The sequence below is a fragment of the Plecotus auritus genome (genome assembly GCF_963455305.1).
Source record: "Plecotus auritus genome assembly, chromosome: 7".
Classification (NCBI taxonomy): Eukaryota; Metazoa; Chordata; class Mammalia; order Chiroptera; family Vespertilionidae; genus Plecotus; species Plecotus auritus.
Window position 1 is genome coordinate 34,107,876 of NC_137774.1, and position 20,688 is coordinate 34,128,563.

Below are 20,688 nucleotides of genomic sequence, written 5' to 3' on the forward strand. Positions count from 1 at the left end.
CAAATATTTCACCCTTTTTTAAAAATATATATTTTATTGATTTTTTACAGAGAGGAAGGGAGAGGGATAGAGAGTTAGAAACATCGATGAGAGAGAAACATCAATTAGCTGCCTCCTGAACACCCCCTATTGGGGATGTGCCCACAACCAAGATACATGCCCTTGACCAGAATTGAACCTGGGACCCTTCAGTCCTCAGGCCAATGCTCTATCCACTGAGTCAAACCGGTTAAGGCTCACCCATTTTTTTTATGATGCTATCTGCATCTCCATTCTAAACCTTCCCAAATATCCAGAAACCTATTGAACATTTCTTCCTAGATTTCCTAGACACCTCAAATCTAATATACCAAAATCAAACTGATTTTCCCTCAAATGTTATGGCTTCTTACTCCTGAATTCCCTACCTTGATTAATGACATCACCATCCACTTATTTGCCAAGCAAACCATTTCAAATCCATCTTTGACAACTCCTTTTCCCTTACATACTACCCAATATAAAGTCAGTAAGATCCTTCTAGTCGGTTTCCTAAAAAGCTTTTACCTACAACTCCACCATTACCAATGTAATTGAGATCTTCAATATCTTCTCAAGTGATCATTACACCAGTCTCACTAACTACTCTCCCTGCAGCCAAATTCAGCTTTTTAAATCTAACTTCCACACTTAACAGTGTTACTTGTCTTAAATAGTGATCTGAACGTGTTGTATTCATCCATCAAGACCCTACTGACTCTCTCCAGGAAGACTTCTCCAACCTTCTCCCCACACCACACAGAACCAATGTTCCTGTAACACTTAGTTCAGATCTCTAGAATAGCATTTACTGTACTGACTCATAATCGCTTTAATTGGTTAGTCTCCAATTAAAATGTGAGCTCTTTAAAAACAAGGGTTTTCGCCAAAACTGGTTTGGCTCAGTGGATAGAGCGTCGGCCTGCGGACTGAAAGGTCCCAGGTTCGATTCCGGTCAAGGGCATGTACCTTGGTTGCGGGCACATCCCCAGTAGGGGGTGTGCAAGAGGCAGCTGATCGATGTTTCTAACTCTCTATCCCTCTTCCTTCCTCTCTGTAAAATATCAATAAAATATATTTAAAAAAATAAAATAAAAATAAAAACAAGGGTTTTCATATCCCATTGCATAGCACAATGCCCAACACATAGTAGGCACTTAAATGCCTGCTGAATTTGATTGCTAAAAGGATTAGCTCCCAACACTTTTCAATTAAATCAGAGTCCAAAGAGATTCAAGCCTAGTTTTGGCTCACTGGTAATTTATGAATTTGAATTCATGCTTATCTTAATTCTAGTTGTTCATATTTCCCCCCACCAGCTTCAGCTTTAGTTACCAGAAAATTAATGACTGTTTTATATCACTTCTTAAATGACCTATATTTTTTCATTAAACAGTACAATCCAATGCTGTACCAAACTACAATTTTATAATTGAGTCATCAAATACGGTAACTTATTACCCCCCTTGTATTTAAATGCATCTTTAATAAAGAAAATTTAGCATTTTTCCTCGAGTTGTATTCCTTTTCACTCTAAGTTACAAAACTCTGAAAGGGGCATAATCAAGACCTTGATAGGCAGTGAAAAGAAAAAAATATTAGACACTTCTCTGCTGAGAAAGCAATCACTTCTCACCAAGAGTACAGTGACTTCACACTTATTTCCCTCTCTGGTCAGCTGTAGAGCTGCAGCCCTTCCACTCGCCACTTTGCTTCTCACACTCACTTACCAATTTATTACTTAGAATCATCTTTTTAGAGTTGCTATAATATTTGAGTTTAAATCCAAGAATTAGGCTCATGTTCTAAGCTTCCTGTCCTCTTCTGCTGCATTATACAATGTTACTCTGCCAAAGTCTTAGCTCATTTCCTCCTCCTGCCTGTCCTGATACAGTGCTACACATCAATAATGCCCTCTCCCTTCCCATTTTCAGACTTTACTATCTGCTTAGAATGCCCTATCTTCCTTATTCACTGTGAGGGCCTATCATGCAGGTTCAATGCAGGAGGCCTTTTCAAACAATAGCTGCACCCAGCCTTTCATCAACACACAACAAGTTGTACCTCCCTCTAGTAGAAAGCTTACTGTATTTCATCAATTCCAAGACACACTCCCCTCCCCCACATTTCTCTGAAAAAAAAAAAAAAAAAAAAGGAAGCATCTTATAACTGATGGCATGCCAAGTCTCATTAGCGGCATTTCTTCTTTCTTAGTGGTATGTAAAATAATTGTGAGCCTTACAATCACTGGCAGCACAAGTTTGATGAAGTAAGGTATTATATTCTATTAGAATTATTTTGTATAGTATTTCTTTTTCCTCCACTAGACTGTGAACCCCCAAGGGGCAGGGGCTATATCATAATCATCTTTGGTCAGCATAAATTTGGGCACAAAGAGAAAGTGTATCCAATAAACACTAGTAATAATTAGCATATAATAAGTACAAGGTATATTCTAAACACTTGATATGTATTAACACACTTAACCTTTGCAACAACCCCCTGAAGTAAGTAATTATTATCTTCAAACTGTGACTCAGTTGGCTGGGCATCGTTCAATGCACTGACAGGCTTCCAGTTCGATTCCCAGTCAGGACACATGCGGGAGGGGGACAGGTTTCCGGACTCAATCCCCAGTTAGGGGATGTGCAGGAGGCAGCTGATAGATATTTGGCTCTCACTTCTATGTTTCTCTCCATCTCCCTTCTTCTCTCTCTAAAAATCAATTTAAAAAATCCTTTAAAAAATTATCTTCATTTAAAGATAAGGAAACTGAGGTAAAAACATATAGGTAAGCCCTAACTGGTCTGGCTCAGTGGATAGAGCATCAGCCTACGGACTGAAGGGTCCCAGGTTCGATTCCAGTCAAGGGCATGTACCTTGGTTGTGGGCACATCCCCAGTGCGGGGTGTGCAGGAGGCAGCTGATCGATGTTTCTCTCTCATTGATGTTTCTAGCTCTCTATCCCTCTCCCTTCCTTTCTGTAAAAATCAATAAAATATATATTTTTTAAAAAAACACACATATAGGTAAGCTTATTCAAAGATACACAAAGTTGCAAAAGATTTGAACCCAAGTTCACTGATTATGATACATACTGTTACCATTTTTCCATTCATCAAATATTTAATAAGCAATTACTGTATAACAACTACTGTACTAAAACACTGGTAAGCAAACCCTCGGTTTCTCAGGAGGCTACTCTAAACCGTAAGTTCATTCATTTTTGGGTTAATCACCACCCAAGGATATGTTTATTGATTTGAGAGAAAGAGGAAGAGAGAGAAACACTGATGTGAGAGAGAAACATCAATTAGTTGCCTCCACATGCACCCCAACCTGGGATCAAACCCAAAACCTTTTGGTGTACCGGATGACGCTCCAATCAACTAAGCCACCAGGTCAGGGCCCATCCGTTCATTCTTGAATCCTTTAACCTCCAAACATCAGATCCAACCTACAAATTCACTAAATTAAATCCACTCTCTTTACTCTTCCTTTTTAACATCTTCCCATCCTCCTTTAAAGCTATTAGCACTCTACCAAGAACCAAAACAAATGATAAAGCAAACACAGAAACCTTTGTGCTCTATTATTAATTAGCAGCTGTGAAAATATCACAACAGACTTTAGTTAAGGAATGGGTGGCAAAATCAGAAGGCTTTTAAGAAACAGAGATTCTATCTGCAAGTAAATATGCTCAGTGGAAAAAAGAAGGAGAAAAACACCATAATTTTGTTTTTATATAGGTTTAAAAAGTTTTCTCTGAGCCCTGGCCAGGTAGCTCAGATGATTAGTGTCATACCGATACACCAAGGCTGCCCGATATACCAAGGCTGTGGGTTCAATCCTCAGAGCGCATACAAGAATCAAACAATGAATGCATAAATAAAAGGCCCAGCCAGTGTGGCTCAGTTGACCTATGAGCCAGGAGGTTACAATTAAGGTTAAGATTCAATTCCCAGTCAGGGCACATTCCCAGTAGAGGGCGTGCAGGAGGCAGCAGATAAATGATTCTCTCTCATCATTGATGTTTCTATCTCCCTCTCCCTTCCTCTCTGAAATCAATAAAAATATATTTTAAGGGGGGTAAGAAATCAACCAAAGGACTTGTATGTATGCATGCATGCATATAAGCATAACCAATGAACACAGACACTATGGAGGTGAGGGCATGTGCTGCAGGGGTGAGGGTGGCGGAGGGGCTGGGGTGGGGGAGAGGTCAATGGGGGAAAAAGGAGACATATGTAATGCTATATGTATACTTTAAACAATTAAAAAAAGGAAGAAGAAATATATATTTTTTTAAAAATAATAATAAAAAGTAAGTTTTCCCTGAGGCAGGAGATGCTTCTTTAAGAAAAATGATTCATTTTATTAGACTAAAAATGAACTAGTAAACCTTATTCCTTTTATTTTAGCCCTTGCTATGTCAGGGGTGCATGGGAAGCCCTTACTGTCCCCACTTTAGACAGACTGCTCACAAAACAGACAATCCCAGCACTGACCATCACCTTTCTCTGCCCCCGGGGAAGACTCCTCATTTAGTAAAGTCACCTATTACATAAAAGTAACCACAAATAGCCCTAACCAGTTTGGCTCAGTGGATAGAGTGTTGGCCTGCGGACTCAAGGGTCCCAGGTTCGATTCCGGTCAAGGGCATGTACCTTGGTTGCGTGCATACCCCCAGCAGGGGGTGTGCAGGAGGCAACTCATTGATGTTTCTCTATCATAGATGTTTCTAACTCTCTCCTTCTCTCTTCCTCTCTGTAAAAAAAAACAATAAAATATATTATTAAAAAAAAAAGTAACCACAAATAGGAAAGAGAATAGAAGGAGGAAGAAAGGACAGGAAATTCTCATCACAGCTGAACAAACCTCTACCATTTTAACGTAACACAAATGGCATTTATGAACTTATTTGAGCTGATGGAAATTTCCAATAGAGGGAAAATGCATTACCAAAATTAAAAATAGATGTCCAATTATTAAAAATAAGATGGCTAGGCCAGCTCTAACATTTTGTACTTCTACTTCATCTTCCATGTGGTGGTCAAAGACAGAATAAATTTGTGTTCTGTAAATGACTTATGACAACAGTAACAAATGCTTGCTTTTTTATAGGTTTTACTTTTTTAAATATATTTTTATTGATTTCAGAGAGGAAGGGAGAGGGAGAGAGAGAGAAACATCAATGATGAGAGAGAATCACTAATCAGCTGCCTCCTACACGACCCACACTAGGAATCGAGTCCACACCCCAGGCATGTGCGTTGACTGGAACTGAACTATGACCTCCTGGTTCATAGGTCAGTGCTCAACTACTGAGCCATGCTGGCTGCTTTTTCAAACTATCCTAAAAAAAAGATAATCATATTATGGACAAATAATATATTGGGAGAGCAAAGAGTTAAAAATGATATATGACTATGCATTTCCAGGAAAGAGAAGCAAAACACATTTTACCAGATAGAGAAGTTATAGACAACTAGAGTTCATTTTCCTCATTCCTATAAAATAGCTCATTTTTCTTATCTGTGAATCTTCAAAGATCTAGTACAGTCGCCGATCCCTACCTTGGCTCAGACGAAAGACACATCACTCACTAATTTCCAAAAGGCCTCACCATTTCAGGCTCTCAATCTTTAGAGCCAACAAAGCTGAAGCATAGGTCTCTTTTCTTTCTTTTTTTTAAAAAATATATTTTATTGATTTTTTACAGAGAGGAAGGAGAGGGATAGTTAGAAACATCCATCAGCTGCCTCCTGCACACCCCCTACTGGGGATGTGCCCACAACCAAGGTACATGCCCTTGACTGGAATCGAACCTGGGACCCTTGAGTCCGCAGGCCGACGCTCTATCCACTGAGCCAAACCGGTTAGGGCAAGCACAGGTCTCTTTTCATTCTTTTGAAGAGTTTCACCTCTTTCAAAAGATGTGGCCGGAAAGCCATCTTCTTCCTCGGCAAGCACACAGTTTAACTCGGTCCTCTGATTTGCCTACCCTAAACAGTAAGAACAACACAACTTCAGGAGTGCGCTCCTTCACCCCATCAGAACGAACCAGTCAGCCACCTCCTGGGCTCATGTACAGCTGCCTCTATCTTTCTCTGAGACACTCCACCCGAGAGGGTCCACAGGCAGAGTAACAGAAAGTGGAATTGAAAAGCTGCTACTAGTATATGCTTATCTGACTTCCAAAATAGAGACAGGGACCTGGGCAAGCAGACTCCTTTGCAAAGAAAAGTTTTTAATAATTTAAAAATAACAAATTGTATATGCACATCCCTCACTGTGCAGCCCTTCCAGATTGTCTCAAACTAGTTTTCTCAACTCATAGTAAAACACATTAGTAGCAACTGTGTTATGAGGGAACAAACCTGAATGAACTATGTTCAGAAAGCGTTTAATATATTGGGCCTCCATTCTCTATTTCCTTCCTCTTGGGCAAGGAGCTTGTAAAAATGCCCGAGTATGGTATTTTTCCTACATAAGTCTGCTGACTAATTTGTCACATCACAGAACAAACTGGTATTTCTGCACATGACCTGCTGTGCCTAAGTAGAAAACACATATGTGCCTACTGAGGTTTTACAAACAATACACTTCACCTTGACAAAGAAATTAGTCATTCCATTAATAACAGTAAAGTCTAAAATCCAGTAATATTGTCAGTGATATAGTAAGATCAGCTTAGTTCTTACAATCTCAATTATATACGTGATGCTCACAATAGTCCATTATGTCACTACACCTTCCAGAGGTTCAGAAATGCTAAGTGGGACCTGCCCAAGATGATCTATCAACTTTAATCAGTGGTGGACGTGGGTTGGAACCTGTCGAACTCTAAGCCCCTAGCTCTTTTCTCTAGATCCCTGCCAGCTTTAAACAGAGGGCTCCCGGTTTCCATCCCCTACCAGAGCAGCCTAATGTTCCGGGCGACCGGCCCTTCCCTGCCAGGATCAGAGTTGGCTTCTTCAGCTCCAGTAGGGCTTTCATCCTCCACCACCCTCCCCCCGCGACCATTCTCTGAAAGAAGCGGAAAGGGAGAGGCGACAGAGAAAGCTCCTGGGGGAAGGGACGATGACAAACGGGGGAGCGCGGGACACTGGCCCTGTCCGTAAGCTCCTTCACTTTGCAACGCGCACCCCATTTCCTCCACAAAGCTGTCCAGTCCTGGAGATAGCGATCTGCCCACCCGTGCCCCATATTCTCCCGTCATTACCTCAAACTGTCCCTCCCCCACGCCCCTTTCCTTCCGACAGGCAGAGCCCACCGCCACCCCCCAAGTCAGAGTATCCTTCCACCAGGCCACCCCTTCCCTCCTTCCATCACCACTCACTGTCGGTGACTGGGCCCGGCCCTCATGGCTGCTCCGCTGCCGCCCGCCGCCGCCACCGCCGCTCCACGCCCCGGCCCCTCAGTCGCCGCCGCCGCCGCCGTCGGGACTCGCCGGCAGCCGCTCCTACGCCTGCGCAGCCTAGAGTGCCGGGGCCTTCACGGGCCGCCTGCGCCTGCGTAGTGCGCTTCGGGGGCGCCTTACTCAGTGCCTGATGCCCTGAAGCCCTAGGTCTCAGGTAAATATGGCCGCTGGCCTCGAGGACTTGTCAAGCTTAGGGGCTTAGGCGGCTGCCCCGGGATGGAGGCCTCTAAAATACTTTGCCTAGGTTACTAAACGTTCGGACCCTTAAGGGCTATAGACTTAATGGCACTTTCAGGATTCTGGATCCCATTCGCACCTAAAGACCTGAATTCAGGTGCTCTGAGGGGAGCACTGGTAAGTTTAGGTTTCTTTCAAGATGAGCACATCTAGAATGCATCGTGGATAATTGTATAAAAGGCAACTTTGACATCCCAGAGTACACTTGTCTAGGAGGCGACTGCACCTAGAATACACTGGGACACTGCTAAGTTGAGTCCGGTTATCAAGCACATACTATTTATTGGACGAAAATTTTCTAGGGCCCTAGCTGGTTTGGTTCAATGGATAGAGCATCAGCCTGCGCACTGAAGGGTCCCAGGTTCGATTCTGGCCAAGGGCACATGCCTGGGTTGCGGGCTTGATCCCCAGTAGGAGGCATGCAGCAGGCAGCCAATCAATGATTCTCTTTCATCATTGATGTTTCTATCTCTCTATCCCTTCCTCTCTAAAAATCAATAAAATATATTTTTTTAAAAAAAAGAAAAAATGTTCTAGGCATCTCATATGTGCTACTGAGGGACTTGCAGGCTAATTATCCCGTACTCTCCAGCTCTCACTGTAGAGCCTGAACCTTTTGCAAACTGGTAAAGGAAAACTAGATCTTTAGTTGAAGGAGGCCCAACTATCAGCCCCTAGACAACTGTGCTGCCTTGGCATCACCCAACAAGAGTCTAGGCTCAGTTGAGTCCTTGGAATTCAACAACACAAATTTGAAAGCTGCAGGCAATGCACTACAGTCCAAGGGAAGAAGAGTACAAGACTAAGCTCTGACCCTAGCGGGTTTGGCTCAGTGGATAGAATGTGGGCCTGCAGACTGAAGGCTCACAGGCTCAATTCCAGTCAAGGGTATATGCCCGGGTTGTGGGCTTGATATTCTCCCCAGTAGGGGGCTGCAGGAGGCAGCCGATCAATGATTCTCATCATTGAGGTTTCTATCTTTCCCTCGCCTTCCTCTCTGAAATCAATACAAATATATTAAAAAAAAAAAAAAAAAAAGACTAAACTCTCCTTAGCACTATGACTCTTCCATCACACCTCTAACCCAGTGTCCCTCTACAATTCAGAGCTTGGAAAGATAGGGACCAAGATATAATGTCAGGAGGTAAAAAATTAAGAAGAAAAAAAGAAGTTCCTTTTTTTTTCTGTGAATGGTGTTAAATTCTCTCTACTTCTAGTCCTGGTCCCAGGATGAATGTTTGAACTTTTAATCTAAGATTAAGGAAAGTTTTCCTTATTTTGGAAAGAAGCCAGAATAGGCCCAAGAGCAGAGATTTTCAACCTTTTTCATCTCACAGCACACAAACTATTAAAATTACGCAGCACACCAAAAAATATATTTTTCTGCCAATCTGACAAAAAAAATAGGTATAATTTTGATTCATTCACACCGAGTTGTTATTGTTGTGTTGGCTGCTGTCATTTATTTGACAATCTAAGGCAGGGGTGGGGAACCTTTTTTCTGCCAAGGGCCATTTGGATATTTATAACATCATTCAGGGGTCATACAAAATTATCATCTTAAAAATTAACCTGCTATATTTGGTCAAACATTTAATTAACCCACTGATAGCACCTTGGCAGGGCCAGACCAAATGGTTTCACGGGACTTATATGGCCCGCCGGCCAGATGTTCCCCACCCCTGATTAAGGGGAAAAGAGGTCAGTGCCCCCAGCTAGTCAGGTATTGCGTATTTTGTTTTGTTATAAATGTTTTTATTTCCTGGCCAGTGTTGCTCAGTGGTTGAGTGTCCACCCATGCACCAAGAAGTCACTGGTTCTATTCCAGGTCAGGGCACATGCCTGGGTTGCCAGCTGGATCCCTAGTAAGGGGTGTGCATGAGGCAGCCAATCAATAATTCTCTCTCATCATTGATGTTTCTATCTCTCCCTCTCTCTTCCTCTCTGAAATCAATAAAAAATATATTTTTAAAAAGGTACAGATCTCTTGTATGAATTGCCTCCCACCTACACAATTATACCTTGACACTAGAGGCCCAGTGCATGAATTCGTGCACGAGTGGGCTCCGGCAGGCCTAGGAGAGGGCTCACGGGGGGGGGGGGGGGGGGGGTTGGCTGGCTGGCTCCTCCCCCTGGTCAAACTCCCAGTTGAACTCCTGGTCCAGGGAACAATTTACATATTAGTCTTTTATTATATAGGCTATGTAGAGTAAAATACAACAGCTAACAGCACAGGGTGATGGGCAATAGACAGGACATCTTGTGGGTATGGCTCTGGATCAATTCCAGAGGCTAGCTTCTGGCTTAGAAGAGTTGTCATTACTTGCAACATATTACCCTTTTGAATGAGAGCACATTTGGCACCTTAGGGGAATTGCAAAGTCAGAAAGGAGGAAGAATTAATATAGACATTATGTTCTGATGAATGGATTGTGGAGACCGGCTACAGTGTTTGGACAGGTTCAAGCCTCAGACTAATGAGAGGACACAGTCCTCTCATTGCCATGTGCAAGTCCCAGCCTGGAGGGCAAAGCCCTCCCAGCACAATTATAGCCAAAAGCTATAGTTTTAACCTTGAACCTATGGTCCAAACATGTGGTCCCACGTGTCTGAGTGATGTGGGCTTGATAGAGTTCAGGTGCATGTAATTGAATATATTTGAAACCCACGAGAACATTGTAACCATGCCCTTACTTTGCCTGGTGGAATTTGGCTATAAAATAGAGACGGCTTACAGGCTGTGGCTCTGCCTCTCTGTCAGAGAGGACAGCGTCCCACCCAGACCCAGCTTTGTTCTCCTTTGTCTTTTTTTAATCCTTCACCGCCCCCTCTCAGGCTCACCGAACCTGGCTGAGCTGGCTCGGCACAATGGATGACTGAAAAGAAGGCCATAGCAGACCCTGAAGCTTCTGGGAACTATACCTTCCCAATCTCAACACCACATACAGCCCCCAGGAAGACCTGTTGAAATCTGTATGACAGCCTATTTTCTTACTTTTAAAAAAAATTTTTTTTAATTTATTTTTTACTGAGAGGAAGAGAGAGGGCTAGAGAGTTAGAAACATCAATGAGAGAGAAACACGGATCAGCTGCCTCCTGCACACCCCCTACTGGGGATATGCCCGCAACCAAGTCATGTGCCCTGACCAGAATTGAACGTCGGATCCTTCAGTCCACAGGCTGACACTCTATCCACTGAGCCTAACCCATCAGGGCTATTTTCTTTTTAAAAAAATATTATTTTATTTCAGAGAGGAAGGGAGAGGGAGAGATAGAACATCAATCATTATAGAGAATCATTGATTGGCTGCCTCCTGCACGCCCCACACTGGGGATATGCCCGCAACCCAGTCATGTGCCCTGACCGGGAATCGAACCATGACCTCCTTGTTCATAGGTCAAAGTTCAACCACTAAGTCACACTGGCCGGGCGACAGCATATCTTCTTTTTTTTAAAAATACATTTTTATTGATTTCAGAGAGGAAGGAAGAGGGAGAGAGAAATAGAAACATCCATGATGAGAGAGAATCACTGGTCAGCTGCCTCCTGCACACCCCCTACTGGGGATCGAGCCCACAACCCAGGCATGTGCCCTTGACCGGAATCAAACCTGGGATCTTTCAGTTCGCAGGCCAATACTCTATCCACTGAGCCAAACCGGCTAGGGCAGCATATCTTCTTATATTTGAACCATAACAGTCTCCTGAGCCATTTCCCTAATTAAATTTATTACCAAGGGCAGAATAGTGGAATGTTTTTTTTTTTCCTGCCAAGCATTCATTCACTATATCTAATGAAAATCATTCAGAGAAACCACCCTTACTCCACTTTCAGACCATGTGGATAAACACAGAACCCAGACCTAAGTCAATCAGCACATAACATTTCCTAAGTTACAGATATTGTTTCAGGGATGGGCACATAACCCAGACAGAGCCAAAAATGCACAAGGAGAATTTTCTTTCTGAGAAAGTCTGTTGTTCTTTCCCACTAAGACTAGATATGAGAAGATGTAATAGCCTGAACTGCTGCAAACATGTTGATGCCACAAAGGGAGAGCCAATCCAGAGAAAGATGTAACTTATTCACTCACTGAACAAAAATCTATTGAGTACCCACTCTGTACAAGACACTGGTCTAAGTGCAGGCACTACAGTAGTGAAATATATATTCCTTATATTCATAGAACTTATAATCTAGTAGAGGACATACAATAACAGCAAACACTTACATAGCATTTACTATGTGCCAAGCACTATTCTAAGCACTTTACACATATCAATTCTTGTAATAATAACAACCCTATCAGCATACTATCATTATCCCTATTTTATTTATTTATTTTTAATATTTTATTGATTTTTTTTTTTTTTACAGAGAGGAAGGGAGAGGGATAGAGAGTAAGAAACATCGATGAGAGAGAAACATCGATCAGTTGCCTCCTGCACACTCCCTACTAGGTATGTGCCCGCAACCAAGGTACATGCTCTTGACCGGAATCAAACCCAGGACCCTTGAGTCCGCAGGCCGACGCTCTATCCACTGAGCCAAACCGGCCAGGGCCCATTATTCCTATTTTAAAATATGAGGAAACTGAAATAGATAGAAGTTACTTCCCCAGGTCATACAATAAATAATGGAGCTGACCCCTAACTGGTTTGGCTCAGTGGATAGAGCGACGGCCTGCGGACTCAAGGGTCCTGGGTTCGATTCCGGTCAAGAGCATGTACCTTGGTTGCGGGCACATACCCAGTAGGGAGTGTGCAGGAGGCAACTGATCGATGTTTCTCTCTCATTGGTGTTTCTTACTCTCTATCCCTCTCCCTTCCTCTCTGTAAAAAATCAAAATATATTTTAAAAAAATAGTGGAGCTGAGAATCAAATCTAGGATGTTTGGTTCAATAACCTGTGTGCTTATTCACCATATTATAAACGGCCTTGTCAGGAGGGAAGAAAGGTCCTATGAGAAAACATTTTTTTAAATATATTTTATTGATTTTTTACAGAGAGGAAGGGAGAGGGATAGAGAGCTAGAAACATCGATGAGAGAGAAACATTGATCAGCTGCCTCCTGCACACCTCTCACTGGGGATGTGCCCGCAACCAAGGTACATGCCCTTGACTGGAATCGAACCCGGGACCCTTCAGTCCGCAGGCCGACGCTCTATCCATTGAGCCAAACCGGTTTCGGCCCTATGAGAAAATTTAACCAATCTTGTAAGGAACAGTCTATTGAAAGGCCTGCAAGAAAAAGAATACCAGGCAATTGGGGACTGAAAAAATTCAACTCAGCTGAAAAAATTTCACTTGAATTGAGTGACAAAAAAGTGGGACTGGGAGTGACTTGGTCAGACTGGGGCCATGAGGAGGTTGGTAAGATCAAAGACCCTGAAGACCCTGAGGCAGAAATGAGTTTAGTATATTTAAGAGATGGAAAGCTAATGTGGCTGAAGCCTTAGGAATAAGGGCTCAATGTATGCAAGGATTTTGGATTAATCTAGTTGGAAGAGGGGGCCATAGGAGAGTTTTAGGCACCATCTCCGTCCAAATCTATCCCCTTAAATCTTTCCACTATCATCACTGCACTATTTTAGTAAGATAAAATGACACCTATTTGGAACAGGATTTGGAATCAGAGAGGGTTTTTTTGCTTTTCAGATGAAAGCAATTAAGCAATTTTAAAAATGCTGACATGAATAAAGTACAGAGATAAATTGTCCATACAGAAAAGAAATTTATGGAAAAAGGTTTCTGAAGGTGCAAAACATTTAGCCTTAACATATGAACATTTATTAACAGCCTATATTATGTTAAATCCTAGATTCACATGAACATATATTTTTATTATCATCTTCATTTTACAGATGAGGAAACTGACACCTGAAAAGTTTAAACTTGTAAGTGTCAAACTGAGATATGAACCCAGACAGCCTGTTTCATTTGATGAGCCTCTCCTAATCTCACAAAATATAAAATTCTTCCACAATATCATTTGAGGGAAAATTTCTGGGAAAGAAGAGAATTAACAAGGCACTTTGACTCATTTCCCCTAATTTTTTAAAAATATATTTTATTGATTTTTTACAGAGAGGAAGGGAGAGGGATAGAGAGTTAGAAACATCGATGAGAGAAACATGGATCAGCTGCCTCCTGCACACCCCCTACTGGGGACGTTCCTGCAACCAAGGTACATGCCCTTGACGGAATCGAACCTGGGACCTTTCTGTCCGCAGGCTGACGCTCTATCCACTGAACCAAACCGGTTTCGGCTCCCCTAATTTTTTTAATCTTCCCTGGGATTCTTCCATAGTACTATCTATTGCCAGAACTGTAGTATTTAATATGTGTTCTTTGAGTAATTTTGCATTTATGTAATTAAACTCTTCGTTCACTGTTTAACCTGTAATTTCCCTTCACCTTAATTTCAGCTAAAATACATTTCACCTTACTGTCCATGAAAGATTTCGTATTTTCCTGAGTGCTGGCTGTATTGTATTTAGTGGCATCTTGCTTTTTGGGCATATGGGTGCCCAAAGAACATCCAGAATATCATGTTCCCAAAAAGCTGTTTCTTCCACTAATAGAGCAGGCAGCCTGAAAGCTAGAACCTGGTGCCATGTGCAAACCATCAGTGTACTTGGCTGCCCTGGCTCTGTCAATCCTGTGTCACTCAGCTTCTCTGGACACTCAGCCTCCATTCCTACAACAGCAGCCTAGCCAGCTGGTTCTCACCATCTTCCAATAATTCTCTCCTCTCTGTCCTGTATCATCAATTTTTCCCTCTCTACTGGGTCGTTGCTATGAACAAACAAAATCGCCCATCTTAAAAAGAAAAGAAAACTGTCTCTTAACCCTACTCCTTTCTCCCCTCGTCTGTTACCACTCCCTTCTGCTCTGCTCCTCTGGGAAGAGTTTTATATATATTCTGGCTATCCTTAATTCCTCCCCTCTCATTTTCTCTTAAACCCACTCTGTTTAGGCTTTTACCCAGATCACTCTACGGAACTGTTCCTATCAGGTCACTAACATCACACACACACAGCCCCCAGGATACAAGTGATGGAAGAATTTTGTCTGTTTTGTTTATTGGTGTATCCCCGGAATCCTGACAGGGCCTGTATATAGTATATACTCAATGAATTCCCATCCCCTTCAATTCCCGCAACAGTTATCTCTCCATTTCAAGAGTCTGATTGAGAAACTTCAAAGGATGAAGGGGGCTTTAGGCCACAAATCGGCCAAGGTAAATCAAGTTCTTCAGGCTGCTAACGCAGTCTGGGAGATCCTAGATTACTAAACAGCTTCTTCTCCTTTTGCAGACCCTTTGCCTTTTCTCCAGAATGGAAGGACTCCAGGGAGGAGATAGTAGCTGAGGTTTACAGCAGGGAAATTGGGAGAGCTGCTCATCAGGAACACCGACCCACGCATCACTCCTTACAGGAGGCTCGCATGCAGTGAAAGTGAAGACTGCCGGAGGCCGCTCCCGACCGCTAGACATGTGGAACCGGGAGAGGATCCTGCAAGCCTGAGACTGGAGAGGGCTAAAACGACCCTTACGGAGTCCGGTGGAACAGTGCCGGCTGCCTCGCCACTACCACTACTCCTTCGGTGCGCGGGTTTCTCCAGCTGGGTGAAATCTGTCGCTAAGAGAACGATTTCTGCCGCTTGGCCTTGTGGGAGATGTAGTCTTTCAGGAGACTGGGCTAGAAGGGCCTTTTATAAACCTGGCAGAAAAGAAAAGACGATGTGTATAGGATTCCAAAAACGATCATCATGCTCACACTCTAAATAATTACTTTTCCCTTTTCTGGGTCTCGGCCAGTTTCCTGAGTAGTTCTCCCGCACCCCCTCCACGCTGGTGCCTCCCCTCTGTGGGCCAATGTAGCTCTCTCCATTCGCTCGCCTTCTTGCCGTTCTGTCCAATCGTAGGGGAGTTCCCGGTCAATTCCCGGAGTGCTTTGCGGCTGTAATGGCTGCCCCCGGCCGGCGCGGGGCTGCGCTCTTTCCAGCAGTGTTAGGGTTTTGGCAGCTGGGCCCTGTCGCCGCGAGGGAGTGGGCGACCCGGTTCCCGTCACTTTGGGGCTGTCAGCGGAGGTGCGTGTCCTGTGTCGCAGGCGCCACTTCCTCTGGTCCCCTCTTGGCCTCAGCTTCTAGGCGTTATGGCCCGAACTCGGCCCTGGATCGCTTCCTCGGACTCTCTCAGCCCGACAGTTCGTTAACGTTGACTCCTCGCGTCCCCGCCGTGTCCATGTACAGAGGTAAAGGGCTCAGATAGATTTGCCCGAGACTGTCACGGTTTTTATCACTTAAAGTACCGTATCGGGGAAAACCCTCGATCTGGGGATATTATTTTTGGCCCTGTGTTATAGAAAACAACATAAGGCCTCGAGAGACAGGAGCAGTGAAGGATCTCAGAGGGGATCTAAGAGTTTGGAAGCCAGAGGGAACCCATCTGGTCACAACCAGAAACACTCACAAAGCACGAGATTGAAGGACCACAGGCTAGGCAGAGTTGTAGCTCTCTGACCCCACGTGGGAAGCTGACTCGATCCAATAAGTACCCCCTGTACTTGGCAAGACACTGAACTACACCTGGGAAATAGCACCCTCTGTTCTGGTAGGGAGTGGTATAGACTAGATCTGGTAGGGAGTCTGGACACATAAACTGGTCATTGCAATGCAAGGTCACAAGAAGCTGATACAAAAAGACTCAGAATGCTTTCAGAGCCTTCATCACACCCTTAGGAAGGTGTGACTGTCAGGGCTGGAGGGAAGTCTGGCTTTATCTGGTCTATCTGCATTCTCATGTACATATATTTACAGGCACAACCACACAGTGTAGTTCCACACAGTAACTGAGTTTTGTTTGTTTTTAGTAATTGAGTATTAAGTGCCAGGGATTGTGCTGAGTGGTTTTACACAATTTCTAATTGTCTAAAGAAGGTTAGAAGTAGGTATCGTTAATATCATCTTCATTTTACATATGAGAAATCTAAGGAATTTAGAGAAGTTAGAGGACTTGATAAAGTCATATAAACTAATTAATGGACAAAGTCTCAAAGCCACGTCTCAGCTTCAACCTGGTACCTAATCTTGTATCCCTACTCCCTTTGTGGGTGGGTAGGACTTTGTGCCTGACAGGATCCAGATTGTACTCTCTCTCACTCCCCTCCTGCCCCCACATACAGATGAGCAGAATCTCCTCTTGGCTCATCCTCCCAACATGCCTGCGAATCCCCGTGTCCTAAGAGTGGCCATTCTGGGTGCCCCGAATGCAGGAAAGTCAACACTCTCCAACCAGCTGCTGGGCCGAAAAGTATGCTACATCCTTGACACCCCCTCTTCTTCCCCCCGCCCCTACTTTTCATCTCTCCATGTATTGTTTTAAAGGGACCTGGGACCTCACTTGAAACTTCTTTGTTTCTGTCCAGGTGTTTCCTGTCTCCAAGAAGGTTCACACTACTCGCTGCCAGGCTCTGGGGGTCATCACTGAGGAAGAGGCTCAGGTGGTGGGTACCTGCAACAGGACAAAGGGTGAAGCTAAAAGGGCCTCCCTTAGTGTTAGACCTGAAAAAATGATGTTTAGACTCACTTCTGTGAGTGAAAAGGGTCTCCTCTTCATTAAGGTCTGGAGCAGTTCTCTCTGTACCTTTCCCCTCTGGCATGTAGTCAGAAAGGTCTCATTTTCTCTTTACTGCCTACTAATCTTCTGTATAATCACAGTCATCATCTTCCTGGATCCCATCTACAATTTCAGCAAAGTTAGAGGGTAAATATCTAGTCAGCTTGGCCAAGAAGTGGGGGGCAGGAGGTAGGGGAAGCAGGCTCCTGACATCAAGGGTGGCCTTTCTCTCACTCCAAATAATAATATTTCCTCCTCAGGGCAGGGGGTCTGAGAAACCTTCTTTTCTGATTTTAGATTCTACTTGACACACCTGGCCTGATCAGCCCTGTTGAAAAAAAAAGGTAATTGTTATGGAAACAAGAGTTATAGCGGGAAATGTATTGAAGAGTGGGTGGGGAAATTCCATCATAGGGGCTGGAAAACCCCCTTATCACACCCCATCCCTCATCAGGAGTAAATCAGTCATAAGGCCCTTCCTGACTTATATATGTTTGTCTCTCAGGCACAATCTGGAGCTCTCTTTGTTGGAAGATCCATGGAAGAGCATGGAATCTGCTGATCTGGGTTAGGCTCAAGATGGGAATCTGAAGCCCAGTTTTCACTGTTGTGGCCTCTCATTCCTGATAGTTTGGGAGATGGGGTTGGCCAGAGCTCATGCATTGGAAGTTTTGGGGGATGAGGGAAAGAGTGGTCATATCTTTGTTCTCCCCACCCTTCCAACTTCTTCCAGTTATTGTTCTTGTGGATGTCTCTGACAAGTGGACTCGGAACCAGCTCAGCCCCCAAGTGCTCCAGTGCTTGACCCAGTTCTCCCAAGTCCCCAGCATCCTTGTCATGAACAAGGTGAGCACCACATATCTGAGGAAGAGGTTTATTTTCCTTCAAGGCCCCCACCTGGCTGACCACACACCCTCTGCTCATCCCCCATGCCCAGGTAGATTGCCTAAAGCAGAAATCAGTTCTCCTGGAGCTCACGGCAGCCCTCGCTGAAGGGGTGGTCAATGGCAAGAAGCTCAAGATAAGGCAGGCCTTCGGGTCACAGCCAGGCATCAATTGCCCCAGCCCAGCAGCTAAGAACCCAAACACACAGTCTGTTAGAGGCCCTCGGCAGATTGGCTGGCCCCACTTCCAAGAGATCTTCATGTTGTCAGCCCTAAGCCAGGAGGATGTGAAAATACTAAAGGTCAGTCGTGGCCATAGCCTGGCCTTTGGCTTCCACCATGTGAAGACAAGCCTCAGAGTTCCTATTGGAAGTGAGAGTGAATAGGAAAGTCCTGGTTGGAACTGAGATGCTCACCTACTCCCTCTGTACCCACAGCAATACCTCCTGGCACAGGCCCGGCCAGGGCCCTGGGAGTTCCATAGTGAAGTCCTCACTAGCCAGACACCTGAGGAGATCTGCTCCAACATCATCCGAGAGAAACTCCTAGAGCACCTGCCCCAGGAGATGCCCTACAGTGTGCAGCAGGTACAGGCCCGGTGAAAGGCTCTGGGGGCTCTCCACCAGCTGCACACTCAGAGCAGGACAGCTGGGTCCCAGAGAGGTAGGGGTATGGACCCGTCTGACTAATGTTTCCTTGTGCAGAAAACAATTGTGTGGGAGGAAGGGCCAAGTGGGCAGCTGGTGATCGTACAGAGGCTTCTGGTGCCCAAAGAATCACATGTGGTAAGCAGGGCTGGGCTTGGAGGAGAGAGTAAGGCTCTATTAGGCAGGGGTTCTCTCCCTGATTGGGAGCCCTGAGAGCAGGCTCAGTTCCTCTCTTTTATTCCACCCTCAGAGGATCCTGATTGGTCCAAAGGGGAGCCTGATCTCCCGGATTGCAGATGAGGCGGGCCGAGACCTCATGAACATCTTTCTCTGTGATGTTCAGCTACGCCTCTCTGTGAAGCTCTTCGATGGACCACCCTCTGCTATCGCAGCCCATGCTTCTGGCAGGAGCTACTGACCAGAATTGTCCCTGCCTGGAACCTGCAGAGACTAGTGAGGGGCATGGATACTGACTGACTGGCTAACTCTGGCTGGCCTAGTCTGCGCAGCCCCTGCCCAGCCATGTCTTGTGTTGGAGGAAGGAACCTATCTTAGCTCAGTCCCCAGGTAATTCCTCTCACTGGGGACACAGGTACTTTGGTCTAGAAGTTGGCCCGTTGGTAGGAGCAGTGCCACCTGCTTCCTCCTGTCATTGGGCCCAGAGTTTCTCCCTGAGTTGCCAGTGGTTAGCAGAGAGATCTTTTTTTTTTTTTAATTCTTTATCGTTAAAAGTATTACATAAGTCTCCTTTTTCCCCCATTGACCTCTCCCCAGCTGCCCCCACCCCCCAGAAAGGAGATCTTTTTCCTCCCCTCTCAGATCCTCCACCTTGAAGTCACATTAGGACCCATGTGTCCTGAGTGAGATAGTGCCTCCCACCTGTTCCCCCCCAAGTCCTTGTTACCTGCCACCCCATCATTCTCCCCATTCTTGGATGCTAATAAAGTTAAAAGACAAGCATTCTGCTTCTCACCTTTATTTTTTTAGAACAGAAAAGAGAAAACTTACCCATTCCCTCACCCCCACCCTGTTGTCTGAGCTGGAGTCTCCCTCCCTTCCAGTCGTCTGCTCCAGGGTTCTGAGGTCTCTTCTTGGCACGTTTTCTGGGTGCAGCAAGAGAACCGTTACCATTACTAAACTCAGTAATGGTAACGGTTTCCTCGCCATTCCCAAGTGCCCTGTCCGTAGGCAGGCTGTGACAGGCTGATGGGTAAGCGAGATGGGCTTGTAGCATCCTCTGCCCTTCTCATCAGGCTCCAGAGCTGAGGGTGCCCGGACTAGTACATCATCTATACTGTAGTGTCTCATTGCAAACTTACAGTATATGATGATATCCCAGCCAGGGCCCTGCAGGGGTCACAGGAAGCATGGCTTAGAGAGCGCTGCAGCAGGGGAAGTCAGGGCCTGGGGGTAGAGCAGGACAGGTCAGGACACTCAGAGCTCCCCTGTTCTTGCTCCACAGCTCCTCGCCTAGCATTTTGATTCTGTAGTCAAGAGCTTCCCATGTGGGTATGGGGAAGGGCACTGGCCCAGGGAATTCTGCAGGGCAAGGACTTAACTGAGATCGCCTTAGGGACCCAGCACCAGCGTTAAGTCTGAGACAGAAGGTTGCCTCTGGTCAGACCAACACACAGACCCAAAGGAGGGGCACTTACCTAGAGCAGGAACTGCAGGCTGGAGAGGAAGAGACACCCTGTCCCTGCCTCTACTCCAAGTGCTTGCCTTTTAATCTACTGGCCCCTCCCCTGGGTGGGGCACTTTGCCCTGGGGAAGGCCCTGCCTCTTAACCCTTTCCCTGCTGAACACCTTGGAAGGAAGGACACTGGCCCCTCTCCATATTACGCCCTTTCTCACAT

The 20,688-nt window shown here is 45.0% G+C and overlaps 2 protein-coding genes across 3 annotated transcripts in view; one reads left to right on the plus strand and one right to left on the minus strand.

Annotated features, from left to right (window-relative positions):
* Positions 1–7,484, minus strand: part of FAM222B (family with sequence similarity 222 member B) — a 73,580-nt gene extending 66,096 nt beyond the window's left edge. Inside the window, exon 1 of one of the 2 annotated variants that reach the window (XM_080677618.1) lies at positions 7,361–7,484. The gene's annotated coding sequence lies outside the window, so the exon portion shown is untranslated. The remainder of the gene's footprint in view (positions 1–7,360) is intronic. The other variant, XM_080677620.1, reaches the window with a different exon arrangement.
* An 8,144-nt stretch (positions 7,485–15,628) lies between these two features.
* Positions 15,629–19,792, plus strand: ERAL1 (Era like 12S mitochondrial rRNA chaperone 1). Its single transcript, XM_080680892.1, has 10 exons — positions 15,629–15,937; positions 16,868–16,995; positions 17,111–17,188; positions 17,599–17,645; positions 17,807–17,868; positions 18,035–18,147; positions 18,239–18,487; positions 18,623–18,772; positions 18,890–18,970; positions 19,083–19,792. The coding sequence occupies exons 1-10, from the start codon at positions 15,649–15,651 to the stop codon at positions 19,248–19,250; spliced, it is 1,365 nt and encodes a 454-aa protein (XP_080537018.1). The 5' UTR covers positions 15,629–15,648; the 3' UTR covers positions 19,251–19,792.
* Positions 19,793–20,688: the final 896 nt, after the last annotated feature.